This window comes from Dendrobates tinctorius, unplaced genomic scaffold, assembly GCF_039654945.1.
Source record: "Dendrobates tinctorius isolate UK_male_01 unplaced genomic scaffold, ASM3965494v1 ptg000209l, whole genome shotgun sequence".
Lineage (NCBI taxonomy): Eukaryota > Metazoa > Chordata > Amphibia > Anura > Dendrobatidae > Dendrobates > Dendrobates tinctorius.
In genome coordinates, this window is record NW_027361876.1 from 10,256,851 (window position 1) to 10,271,716 (window position 14,866).

A 14,866-nucleotide genomic window follows, 5' to 3' on the forward strand; every position below is an offset into this window, starting at 1 on the left:
CTGCATGTAAATGACGCATGTGTTATTCTTTGTCAGATAAAAATACAAGAATGTCATCTAGATATACCACCATAAACCACCCAAGGAATTGAAATTTTGAAAAACCGCTGGCGCGTTCATGAGACCAAAAGCCATGACCAAATTTTCAAACAAACTCTCAGAGGTGAGAAATGCCGCTTTCCACTCATTCCCCTCCCAAATATGGATAAGATTATACGCTTCCCTGAGGTACAACTTAGAAAACCACTTAGCCCCAGATAATTGGTTGTAAAGATCTGGAATAAGCGGGAGGGTGTAGGTATTTCTCACTGTAATTTTATTTAGTTCCCGAAAATCGAGGCAAGGGTGTAAACCACCATCTTTCTTTTTGACAAAAAAAATCTGGCAGCGACAGGAGAGGTATGGATGTGACGTTTACGTAAACTTTCTGAGATATAATCTTTCATAGCAGTACATTCCGGGCCAAAAAGATTGTACAAATGGGCCTTGGGCAATTTAGCACCCAGAATGAGATTACTAGTACAATCATAGGAGTGATGTGGTGACAAGGTCCCAGCCTCTTTTTCTTAAAACACGTCTTTAAAATTTTTCAGGTACTCCGGAATACCTTCCAGATTAATGGATGACACCAGAATAGCAGAAAGACGACCATTTGAACAATTAGGGCCCCATTTCACAATATCCCAAGATTCCCAGTCAATAACAGGATATGCAACTGTAACCAGGGGAATCCCAACACCAGTCCCACTGGAAGATTATACAGAACATAACATGAAATTCATTCCTGATGCAAGGAACCCATCTTGAGGAGAAACTCCTCAGAGCCAAACTTAACAATATTCTTAACCAGCGGTGTCTTATCAATGGCAATGATATGGATTGGGGTTTCAAGCCTAACTGTTCCTATCTTACTCTTGGACACTTAGCTCGAGTCAATGAAGTTCATGGACAACACACAGTCCAAAAAAGCTGAAGTGGGTGTGTAACCATCCCCACAACAAAGATCCACTTCCAACAAAATCTTTTGAAAAGAGGAAAAAGGTACCTGAGAGTCTGGGTGACCTCGGCAATCACCCAGACTTAGGTCTTTCCCGGCAACTTGTTAGTTGGTGGGCAAGAGAGGCAGTCCTTTTTCCAATGTCCAGTACTTCTACAATAAAAACATAATCTCCCTTCATGTCATCGCTTCCTCTGCTTCTACTTGAAGTTAGTGGCCCCAACCGCCATAGGTTCAGTATATGGCATCACTTTGGAATTAGCAGGATGTAAAGGAACCTCTCGCTGAATTACTCCTCTCTCCCGCGACCTCCAATCCATACAAATGGTCTGAGTCATGGCCTCCTTCAAGAAGCTGGGTGGTGAATGGAGAGCCAGAGTGTCCTTAAGATGATCTGACAGTCCTCTCCTGAACTGACATCTTAAGTGCAGAGTCATTCCAGGACACATTGGTGGACCACCATCTAAACTCTGAACAATACCATTCGGCAGTGAGTTTACCCTGGGAGAGACCCATGATTGTGTCCTCTGCCACCCTGACCCGGTCTGGTTCATCATAAATTAGTCCTAAAGTCTCAAAGAACCTATCCACAGACACATGTTCAGGCGCAGTAGCAGGTAAAGAGAAAGCCCAAGTTTGAGGACCCTCCTAGAGTAAAGAAATAATTATCTCCACCCAATGACTCTCATCACCTGAGGATCGGGTCTAAGGGAGAAAATCAGCTTACAACTCTTCCTGAAGATACAAATCTTCTCCTTTTCTCCAGAAAAAGTATCTGGGAGCCTGACTGTAGGTTCAGGAGAGTGTAAAAAGACATCCATTGGGTCCGAGTGCTTACAGGTTGATTGTGTCATAGAATCATGAAAATAATTAATTGACTCAGTAAGTTCCCTCTCTAGTTGATTATCGGAAGTGGCCAGTGCTTTATGTTCCACAGACAAATCCTACATCATTTGAGTCAAATTAGACATCTGATCTGCCAGGGTATGAAGCGGATCCATAAAGAGAGGAACAAGGGAAGAAAAAAAATCTGCCTAAGGCCAGTTATAATGTCACGCTGCAGTTAAATGCAAGCTCCACTTGATGGAAGCAGAGTGGAAAGTGGGCTGAAATCCTACTCAGAGCAGACCGGCAGAACTGCAGCGAGGCTACCACCAGGTGGCAGCAGAATAGTCTGACAAGCTGGGTCGATACCAGAGAGTAGCATAGTACCAAGGGGAATCCCAAACACAGAGTCAGAGGAACGCCAAAAGGTCAGTACATGTCCGTAGCAGAAGTACCAGAACGAAGAGACAGAATCAGGTCAGAGCCAAAGCAGAGTCGAGTGCTGGGGAATCCAAACACCCAGGGACACACAAAGTCGGGGCGGGTAAGAGAGGAATGAACAGACATGGGCTAAGACAGCTAAATGCAGCAGGACAAATCAGGGTTTCACCAGAGCCAGTTACACATGCCGTAGCCAGGAAATATAACTGGCAATGCCTAAAGGAAGCAGCGCAGAGAAAGACCCGACATGGGAACGAGGCAGAGAAAGTTAATGACCAGATCAGGAAAGAAGAGACAAGACCCAAAACCCTGTCTGGATCATGACAAAAAGATTGCAGAGTATTACACGGCCTGTAAAGAGAGAGAAGGTGGTCAGCAGATTATTACACTGATTCTTTTCAGGTAACCCCAAGTTCGGGTCAAGTTTGAGTACTGAACTGGACTTTTTAAAAGTCCGCTTAAATTCGAATATCCATGAGTTCGCTCATCACTACTGCTATGTCATTTTGCTGCTTGAAAATATCAGAGATTAAGTGCATATAGAGGATGTTTGCTATGGTGCATAAAGTGGCAAATTTCACATTGGTTGGCTCCTTATCCAGTGGAACTGGGAATTGCAGTGGCTGACTGTGCTTGGAACATTCTGGTTACCTAATATTTGGGCAAAATAACTCACTCTCTCTGCATGGCATACACCCTGAGTTTAATTGTGAAAATTTTCACTAAGAAATATACTCATTTGAGGAAGGTGGTGGCTATGGCCAAGAAAGTGTTTGCTCATTTGAACCATCATTATAGGGGTTATCCCATGAACAAAGGACATTTTAATCACTAAATCTTGGAATAAATATAAGTTCCACAATTGAATATGTTCAAAAATGTTCCTGTGCTGAGATAATCTTATAAATATGCACCTGCTATGTACTTTGTAATGGCTGTGTCTGACCATGCAGGAACATGATATCAACATACCACAGCTCCTTGGCAGGAAAGGACTCTAAAGGGCCTGTCACACTAAGCGATATCGCTAGCAATATCGCTATAACGTCACTGGTTTTGTGACGTAGCAGCGATATTGCTAGCGATATCGCTATGTGTGATACTTACCTCCGACCGGCTCCCCCACTGGTTATCGCTGATTGCACGAGAATGGCCTGGGCCGTTTCTCGTCATCAGCTTTCTGCTGGGCTTCCTCCTGTGGCGACGAGTGACTCGTGGACGCGGGTGGGAGGACGTCTTCATCACCTCGTCTGACAGGTAAGTAGCGACTGCCGACCGCTGCTATGTCGTTGGTGAGATCTTCCTGTTTGGCAGCTCACTAGCGACCACTTAGCGATGCACCAGCGATCCTGACCGGGTCATATCGTTGTCGGGATCGCTGGTGCATCGCTAAGTGTGACAGTATCTTTAGTTGTGAGACATTGCCTTGCCTGGCCTGTCATATTCTTCTACTGTGTGGCTTCTACTGCTGCCACTGCCGACCCATGGCAGTCACATATCTCTTGGCAGCCCACTGTGTTTCATTGTGCTATATATTACTGCTGCAGGCGAGGCTGCCATTTCTGACCCTACATAGCCAGCCCTCCCCTTGCCTGCTCCATACTGCTCTCTACTCAGTGGTCGCTGCCATTGTCGTTAGATGTCCACACACATCTCATGTGCTTATCCAGTTTGATGTATAACTATAATGTATTGCTGCTGGCAAGGATAATTTTTGCTAGTCTGGTTGACAAGCCATTGTGTCTTCACTTTGAAAATAACTAATTTGTTCCTGTCCCCTAAATAAAGGGATAATCTTTGAACAGCTTGATAAAAATCCTTTGTAATTGTTTAATCATTTTGAGAATGGCAAGCCTGTTGCAGATAATTTTTGGACCATTTTTATAATTTAAGGAAATTATGTTCATGAACAAATGCCTTGATATTTAACTTTAGAATTTGATTGTATAATTCGGAATTCATTCAATCCATTAATGATTGGAACCCATTTTGGTTCAGATCCAATAAAACTGGATAAATTGTTTCTTTAATACGAGGTTTTAACTCTGTAATACACTGACTTTATTTCTTCAAACATAATGCTTCTCTTTTAAACTGAAAAGCTGATCAATCTGCACAAAATATTGTTCTAATAACCTTTGGTTGATCTTTAGCCAACTGTTGATGAGCAGGAATATTTATTTTTGAGAACATTAGCTTTTTCCTTGCCATCTAGCCATGAAGAACATTGCTGTTCAGTTTTCATCTAATGGTGGATCGATGTAAATTAACCTTAGCCTAGAGAGGTTTTTAGTTGCACACAGGTTATCTTATATTATTTTGTAACCTCAGAGACACTTATACACCTTGTTCTTCGAATGATCTTTGTTGGTTGACCCACTCATGGGAGGGAGTAATGATGGTCTTCAATTTCCTCCATTTGTACACAATCTTTATGACTGTGGATTTTGTAACCTTTTCCAGCATCTACAACTTTCTAAGGTTCTCAAAGATCTCTTAGTTCTTAAAATGATACACTTCCACAAAAATGTGTGAAAGAGATCCATGTTCTTTAACCGCTTGTCGACACGGCCAATTTTCATTTTTGCACTTTAATTTTTTCCTCCCCTTCTTCCCAGAGCCATAGCTATTTTTATATTTCTGTCTAGATAGACATATAGACATATGAAAAGAATGCAATACTGACATTCTTCTTTAGAAATTAGTTTTACAATATTATTGCTGCATATAGTAAAAATCACGATCTCAGGCGGGGAAGCCTTAAACAGACCCCCAGCCGTTACAGCAACCCATCAGCACCCCATAATCACATGGTTGGCCCATAGATCAATGCACCCCCCATTTCGGAGTACTGTTAATGCTGCTGTCAGAGTTTGAGAGCGGCATTTAGCAAGTTAGCAATCTGAGGTGGCTCTTTTTATCACCCATGGTTCTACTAGGCAGGTCATAGCTGTAACACAAAGCCATTATCTGCCATGTATGGGGCGAGTTCATCCCATGAACCCTCTCTGTACACCCACAATCGACAAATGGCGCACACGTACAGAGGATAACGGTAAATGATTATATAAAACAGGTTGATCACTTACGCCCGATTGTCATCCCATAGATTGAAAAGACTAAATTCTAATTTCACCTTGATGTTATCTGCTAATCCAAAATGTTTTCATACTTTTGCCACTCACATGTACAATTGCCACATTTTTCTCATCTAAAAATGACAGTGAAATATTTTTGACTCATTTGTTTGATTTAGTCCTTTTTATCTAATTTTAGGACTTTTGTGAAAATCTGAGGTAGTTTTGGGTCAAATTTATGCAGAAATATTCAGAATAAACCACAATGTGGGAACAAAATAATCTGGCCGACTTTTTAATCATCAAAATATCTTCTAATACCTGGGTTGCATAACTGATGTACACAGGGGTGGACATATCATTGGTGCAACCTGTGCAGCCGCACAAGGGCCCAAGAGGTAAGGGGGCCCATTTCTACTTCCAAAGCTGGTGCAATTTTGCATTTTTTAGGAGCTCTTGAGCTGCAAAGGGCCCATATATTGTTTTTGCACAGGGGCCATTTTCTGTCTGTGTTCGCCATTGGATGTACAGTTATTTTTATACTGTAGAGTAGATTTCAGTAGGACAAATAAATGCTTAATATTTAGATGACTTTCAAAGAAATATTATCATTCAGCCCTTTGTATGGATTTTGTGTAGAAACTTTCAATCTGAACTATATCAGAGCTTGCTCATTCAGTATATCGCTGGTTCTATGCAACATGCTGTAACCTAATAACATCAATGCAAAGTTCCCATGCTAGGTGCCACAATGGAGGTATTCATATCGTAAAACAAACTTCTAGGCTCAGACGTGTTTTTAGAATCCAGTGCCAATGCATAGTGGGTATCACATTAGGTATTTAAAGCATTACCAATTCTGTTGCGTGAAGTGAACGATTTCATGGTGTGAATTCCAAGTTGATACAGCAGTCAGTACCAGCCTCCTCCAGACTTAGATATGACTTGTAATTGGTCAGGTCACAGCCCACTTGCACTGCACTCTATCTAACCTGCTGCCATTCCAGAAAACAGGAGCCAAGGTAAGTTTCCTTCTTGTTGTCTCCTGACATGAATGGTTTTTGCAAAAATGATGCTAGATTTGTTTAGTCGTTATTTGTTTTACTGGCTTCCAAAAATTACAACTGATAAAATAGTAAAAAAAAAAAAAAAAAACTTTTCAATTGTTGATTCAAAATTGATACATAGATGCATATTTTTTTTTTTTAGCGATATAGTAAAACAAAGGCAATGCAAAATGTTTGAACAACTTTAAATGATTTTATAAAGAAGATTTTAATTTAGTTTACGTTTTGGAAAATAATAGTGAAAGGTACAATTTGAATGTGTTAGTATATTCCTTATCTCTTATCTATATTTTCATCTATCCAGCTATCATCTGGTATTCATCTGACTATCTAATCTATGTACCATCTATATCTTTCTGTCTATCTATATATCTATCCCATATTCATCTATGTATCTATCTCTTTATCTATGTATCTATTTCATTCTTTCTATCTCATATCTATCTATCTATCTATCCCATATCTATCTATCTATCTTTCTTTCGATCCTATATCTATCTATCTATCCCATATCTAACTATGCAATATCTATCTATCTATCAATCCATCCAATGTCTATCTATCTCATATCTATCTATTTCATTCTATTTTTTCATTCTATCATATACCGATCTATCCTATATCTATCAATCACATATCTATCCTATGTCTATCTATCATTATATCTATCTGTCCCATATCTATCTTTCTCTCTGTCTATCTCATATTTATCTATCCATTTGTTTATCTATCCCATATCTATCTATCTGTCCCATATCTATCTATCTGTCTATCTATCTATCTCATATCTATCTTTCTTTCTATCTATCTCATACCGATCTATCCTATATCTATCTATCACATATCTATCCTATATCTATCTATCATTATATCTGTCTATCTGTCCCATTTCTATCTATCTCATATTTATCAATCCATTTATCTATCTATCCATCCCATATCTATCTATCTGTCTCATATCTATCTATCTTTCTATCTATCTATCTATCTGTCCCATATCTATCTATCTATCTCATATCTATCTCAAATATATCTATTTATCTATCTATCTATCCATCCCATATCTCTGTATCATCTATCTATCCAACTGTCCCATATCTATCTATCTATCTCATATCTATCTATCTATCCATCCCATATCTATCCCATATTTATCCCATATCTATCCCATATCTATCTATCTACCTACCTACCTATCAATCCATCCAATGTCTATCTATCTCATACCGATCTATCCTATATCTATCTATCACATATCTATCCTATATCTATCTATCATTATATCTATCTATCTGTCCCATATCTATCTATCTCTCTATCTATCTCATATTTATCTATCGATTTATCTATCTATCCATCCCATATCTATCTGTCCCATATCTATCTATCTGTCTATCAATCTATATCATATCTATCTATCTGTCCCAGATCTATCTATTTATCTCATATCTATCTCATATATATCTATTTATCTATCTATCCATCCCATATCTCTCTATCATCTATCTATCTATCTATCCAACTGTCCCATATCTATCTATCTATCCCATATCCATCTATCTATCTATCTATCATACTTCATCTACTGATTATTATTTTTATCAGGTTGCTTATATTTTTTGCAAGCTGTGCAGATTTCATACTGCAGCCGTCTTAGTTGCCTTGCATTGGAAATTTGGTAACTCAAGAAGAGTTCTCATGATGGGTGCACGACAAAGTATCTTGGAGAATCTGACATAAGTGAAAGCTTTGTACTGCTCTCTTTTCCCAGTGGAATTTCATATCCTCATGCCTAAAGCTGCTCCATAAAAGCTTTCTTTCTTGTAACTTGGTGAAGTTCAGTTTATGTGTCAGTTCATTCCGGCACATGAATTGGTAATGTTTCTGGACTAGAGGTACTAAGAACTGTGGATGAATAGAACAAGTGTATGGGTGTATGCAAGCCTTAGCATCTTACAGAGAACTATCATTCTAGAGGACACCACGTGCCGCAGCTTATTTACCCAGGCAGGGGGAGCGAATATGTGGCAAATATGTCCTCGGCTTAACAAGCGTTCGAGTGTTAGAACTTCATCACCAAAGAGCTGACTGAGGAAGGACTAAACTCAAACACCAAGTAATAGAAAAAGAACTCATGGGTTCTGCTAATTACTTTTCTAGTTTAACAAGTATCAGAAATGTCCAATGGATTCTCCGCTATGTATAAGTTTTAAGAGATAAAAATGGTAAACTAGGGAGTGGCATAAAAACAGTCTGCTAAACTCTTAAAGTGTGTAATAGGGTAGAGCCCCAAAATGTGGACCGCGGAGCAATTTTATGTGCTAAGAAAACTATATAGATAATTGTTCAGAACAGTCTTTATATCGATAAATTGAAAAAGATAATATTATGGCTGCTTAAAATGAACCAGATGCCTTATGATAGTGTTGTTCATTGAGACTGCTGGATTCATTGAAGGAAACAATAGCTCATGTAAGCAATCACAAATCATAAGTTTGGATGATTCAATCCTTCAAGCACTGTGCCAAGATCAACCTTTCAGTAGCAAAAATATTAGGTTAAATGGCATTATGTACCTTAACTGTATCCATAAATGTCAGCTACCCTGAAGATGTTGACTTGTAGACTTTTTGGCTTTGAACCAAGATTTATGTGTACTCACATTTATATGCAGAGGGGAAAATCATTGAATTAATGCTACTGTGAGACTCTGGGATTCTCGCAATATTTTTGTACTCATTACTCATCTCAAATGAATAGCGCTCCTCATTTTAGGCTACTGGCTCTTAAAATACTATAATTAAGGTTGATTGAACAATTTAGCAGCAGAGATCATAATTTCAATCTGATAAGATTTTTCCATATTTTTGTTTCCTTTAAAAGCTTTGAAGAATGAAGACATTTGCAAATATTTTCTGGGGACTTTTTATACTTAAAGCGGTGGTAGCTGCTCCCTCCACGGATTCCATTAACTATGATACAGATACATACGAGGTTGATCTGTACAGCAATTACGACTATGATGAAAACAGTAATATTGATCAAGGAGAGGTATTTTCTTTCATTAACTATTTTAATCATCCAGTTGCTTGAACTTGTAGACTACATTTTTGAAGTGCAATGTGCAAGCAATATTGAGGAATGATGTAAAATGTTTCAGCAGTATGTTATATGCCTAAATATACTGGTGTAAACTAGATGCCCACATTTAATTATGTCTCTTTACCTGTTAGAGCTTCAATTTCTATTGCATACATTTCTGAAACTGTATGAAGAAATGTTGACTAGCTTAGCAGGCCTGTCTTCTTTCCACAATGGCCACATTGAGGCTCACCTGCTGCTCACAGGTTTTCTGAGTAAACCGCAAACACAAAGGTGTCCATGTGAATTACCCACAAGACACTGTCCCCTGCTATGTCATATACCCACATGACACTCTCCCCTGCTATGCCATATACCCACATGACACTCTCCCCTGCTGTTCTGCATAGGTGCTGAAGAAGATTAGCTCATGTGCAGATACAGGCGCAGGTACCCATTGGTGGCAGGAAGGGGCCTTTATTGTAGCCAGGGCAAGATATTTTTGTGCAGATGGCAGATGAGGCCAATGGCGCCTCCTCTCTCTCCTAGCAAAGAAATGCGTCGGCATGTAAGGTACTGTCATGGTCTTTATGTGAATTCTGGTTTAGTGCTGCAGGGGTTAATGCTTTTGGCCTCTCTCTGGTTCTGGGAGGGCTTTAAATAGCCTCATTTGAGCTCTGTTCATTGTCAGTGATACTTTTGACCTTGGCTTAGTTCCTGACCCCTGTGTATCTGTGGGTACTGTCTGCCTGTGTATGTTTGCTCGTGTATGACCTGGTCCGTTCCTGTTTCTGATATTGCTGCCTGACTCTGCACTTGTTTTGCCTCTCTGTTATGACCTTTGCCTGTCCCTGACCTTCCTTTCCATTGCTCCTGCCTGTACCGCGCTGCTATCTCAGGTTTCCAGACTCTGCTTTGTGACTGACCACACCCCTGTCTTGCCCCTCCTGTACCGTGCCAGCTCCTGTCTTAGACCTACGCCTGCCCGACTACTCTCTGGGAATCTCTAGCCCAAGTGCCGGTCTCTGGAGACACTCCCCCCCCAGCAGTCACATGCTTCAGGTCCACCGCTACCGCCCCGCTCCACAGTTATCTTTGAGCATAATGCTCAGTGAGCAAGTGCAGTGCGGTGTTCCTGACAGGTACCAAGACCTCTAATGCATCCCTCCCACACCAGATGGATCAGATAACAAGCTATAACAAGTCTTTCCATTAGAATTGTTACCTTTTTTGACAAAAAATACCTTCAAAAGTAAGAAAGTGGAGTTCTTTAGGGTATGGCTTAAAAAAGGGATGCAATTGCATAGTTAGATATAGGAATCACGAAACCATGGTTGAATTGTGATGTTCATCATTGAGATCTTATAATTTTAACTGTCCAACTCTATAGTCATGAAAACTAATATAGCATAAAGGGGTGGTCCAAAATCAAACTAGATTACATCCTAAATATCTATTTAGTACCATAATTTAAACTATTTTCTAATATACTTGTATTAAAAAAATCCTTACCATTCCCTAACTACCCTGTCTAACTGCTGTTCTATTGTTTTTCCTATTTCCTGTGTAATGACGCTTCACTTGAGTATCCCAGTGCATGCTGGGATTCTCAAATAAAGCATCATCTGACCAGGTATGGCAGTAATTGCCACAGCCTCTGTCATCTCCCTGAAATGGAGTATCATTAGTAATGCTCGTTTCAGGGGCTGTGGTCGTCCCTGCTGTGTCCCTCCTTGTGAGCAATGCACTGTGTGATCTGCACAGTGACAGCGTCCGCCCTGTTGTTGGCTCAGATCAGTAATTATTGGCCGGCAACAGAGTGGTGTTAGAATACTTGGCATTCAGGAGACTAGCACCGCCCCCGTCACTGGTCTCCTGCATGCCAGGTTTTCTGACAGAGCTCGTTTGCCAGCTAATTATTACTGATTTGAGGGAAAAACAGAGCGGACGCTGTCACTGTGCAGACTGCACAGTGCGCTGGGAGGGACACAGCAGGGACATAACAGGGATGAGCACAGCTCTTGAAATGAGTTATTAATGATGCTTCCTTTCAGGGAGGGGATGTGGCCCTGACTGCAGCCTCTTTCCTCTGCTCTGATGACGCTTCGTTTGAGTATCACAGCATGCACTGGGATTCTCAAGCAAAGCATCATCACATAGGTAATAGGGAAACAATAGAATAACAGTTAGTGTAGTTAGGACACTGTAAGGAATTTTTAAAATACAAGCATATTAGAAAATAGCTTAAATTACAGCACTAAATAAATAGGGATTTAGAATTAAATTTAGTTTGACTTCATAACACCCCTTTAACTATAATTTGGACTGTTTGGTTTAATTTAAGCTGTCAAGCATTTGATGGATACCCTAATGGAAACCAAATTGGCTCCTTTATAGTTAAAGGGATAAACTAATGGTGTTTGCATCTGTTACCATACAAATACAGCTTGAAATAAAATTGGTGGTGACTGTTGTGCAGTTTTCATGAACTGATGATGCTTCTGGTGATGTATTCATGTAGTGATGATGGTTCTGGTGATGTTTTCATCATCATACCCATCCATCTTCAGTATATGAGTTTGGCTCCAAAACCATCATAAGTAGATGAATATGGCACAAGAACAACCATCAGTTCTTGACTACAACAACAAAGCTTAGTACAGCAATCGTTTGAGAGATCAGCGCCTATATTGTATATTTGTATTTAATGAACTCCAAATCCCCGTACTCCTTAACAATGGCAAGAAGATGATGGGAGATGTTATTACCAGCCATCATGAGACTGCGGACCATACAGGAACCACAGTACTGATTAGAAGCAGTCCAAATCACAAATAAACATACATTTTTGCTCCTTACAGATGATGTGTTGTCTGATTGGACTCATTCTCATCCCTTTTATCACCATCTGGTCCAGATACCATGATGGCTTTCCATAGACAGATAATAAAACAAACTGACGGCACATCTAGAACTAGTCTGAATAGGTGCATACCAAAAGGCAACTTACATATTAAATAGAAAATGGCAGCACACCAAATATGAAATATGTGAAATACGAATAGCAAAATGGCTTTAGTAATACATTTCATAATGACTTTTATAAGGCATATCAAATATGAAATAAGTGAAATATGAATAGCATAATGGCTTTTGCAATCTTGAGAAACATATGAGATACTTAGCACAAAATTTGGCCAAAAGATGTGAGCCCATTCACCAGCGACAAGGTGATGTCAGATTGAATGGGTCCCTATACTGACTGCCTTGTGTGAACTGACCTCTGGCTAGTAACATGATAAAGCCTGTATATATATAGGACGATAGGAACCAAACATGTGATTGAATGCGATTAAAATCACCACTGGATGAAGGGCGGAGTGCTCAGTCAGAAAAATAGTATACATAGACAGAGTTCATCTTTGCAGGCTTCCCTCTTCTCTGGCCTATTGCATCACATCCTGAAACCGTGCCTTTAAACATAACAGTTTTTATAATTCCCTCTGCATGAAAATATCTTTTCACACTATGCCCTAAAAATGCCTCATATGGTATGTGGACTACACACTGTTTACTCTTCTGGGGTACGGCCTTGACACTGCCCACCCTTATGAGCTATAACTGCCTAACTGTCTGTACTTATGAGCTATAACCGCCACACTGTTTGCCCTTACGAGATATAACCACCACAGCGTAAGCCCCTATGAACAAAGGCCTATATCATGGCTGTCACATCTTGACTGTTTTCTATTGCATTCTCCATATCTCCACACTGACACCCCACCATGCTAACACCTTTTCATACTGTGCCCCCACTTCATGCTGCCCCTTCTCCCTATTTGTATTGTGTCCCTCTTTACACTATGCCCTCATACTACACTCTTCAAGCTATGCCCCTGCCTCACACTGCCCACCCCACAGTTTGATGGTCACCACAGTCCCCCACACATTGTGGTGTCCACCTCCGCCCTTCATACACGTTATAATGTCCACAACAGCCCCTTTACACACAACATTATGTTCACTACATCTCTGTTAAATACATTAAGATACCCATCACAGTCCCCTATATATAGTATGATTGCCCTCACACCCTGTTATACAGTATACAATATGTCGCTGTTTGCTGTGGATTATTCAGGATACTCTCCAAGCATGTGGCAATAGATCTTTATTAAGGAACAAACAGGAACAATATATGATAAGCTTAATAGATCAGGAATAAATCATTTGTGTGTATCTATCTGTGCATCATCTACAGCAGGCTGCTTCTCTCATACACAGACACAGGAAAAAACGGAAATACAGTCACATGCTATCGCCCTATATCACTTCTCCCATACGCCTCCAAGCTACTGGAACAACACGTCTACCTTGAACTGTCCTCCCATCTCTCTTCTTGCTCCCTCTTCGACCGCTTACAATCTGGCTTCCGGTCACACCACTCCACTGAAACTGCCCTTACTAAGGTCACCAATGACCTCTTAACTGCCAAGAGCAAGCGACACTACTCTGTCCTCCTCCTCCTGGACCAGTCGGCTGCCTTTGACACAGTGGACCATTCCCTATTATTACAGACCCTCTCATCCCTCGGCATCACAGACTTGGCCCTCTCCTGGATCTCATCATACCTAACAGACCGGACATTCAGCGTCTCCCACTCACACACCACCTCCTCACCTCGCCCCCTATCTGTCGGAGTCCCACAAGGTTCAGTCCTTGGGCCCCTGCTGTTCTCTATTTACACCTTTGGCCTGGGACAGCTCATAGAATCTCATGGCTTTCAGTATCATCTTTATGCTGATGACACACAGATCTACATCTCTGGACCAGATATCACCTCCCTACTAACCAGAATCCCTCAATGTCTGTCCACTATTTCATCCTTCTTCTCCACTAGATATCTGAAACTCAACATGGACAAAACAGAATTCATCATCTTTCCCCCATCTCACGTGACCCCCCCTACGAACCTATCAATTACAGTAAATGACTGCCCACTCTCCCCAGTCCCACAAGCTCGCTGCCTCGGAGTAATCCTTGACGCTGATCTCTCCTTCAAACCACATATCCAAACCCTTTCCACTTCCTGCCGACTTCAACTCAAAAATATTTCACGCATCCGTTCATTCCTCACCCAAGAATCTGCAAAAACCCTAGTCCATACCCTCATCATCTCTCGCCTTGACTACTGCAACCTCATGCTCTGTGGCCTCCCCTCAAACACTCTCGCACCCCTCCAATCTATTCTAAACTCTGCTGCCCGACTAATCCACCTGTCCCCCCGCTATTCCCCAGCTTCTCCCCTCTGTCAATCCCTTCACTGGCTCCCAATTGCCCAGAGACTCCATTACAAAACCCTAACCATGACATACAAA

At 40.7% G+C, this 14,866-nt stretch overlaps 1 protein-coding gene and 1 long non-coding RNA gene across 3 annotated transcripts in view; one reads left to right on the forward strand and one right to left on the reverse strand.

Annotated features, from left to right (window-relative positions):
- Positions 1-14,866, reverse strand: part of LOC141058119 (uncharacterized) — a 157,669-nt gene that overhangs the window by 97,834 nt on the left and 44,969 nt on the right. The window lies entirely within an intron of this gene.
- EPYC (epiphycan) overlaps positions 9,297-14,866 on the forward strand; it is a 74,023-nt gene continuing 68,453 nt past the window's right edge. Inside the window, exon 1 of the mRNA XM_073554281.1 lies at positions 9,297-9,458. Within this exon, the coding sequence (XP_073410382.1) occupies positions 9,300-9,458 (159 nt within the window). The 5' untranslated portion in view covers positions 9,297-9,299. The remainder of the gene's footprint in view (positions 9,459-14,866) is intronic.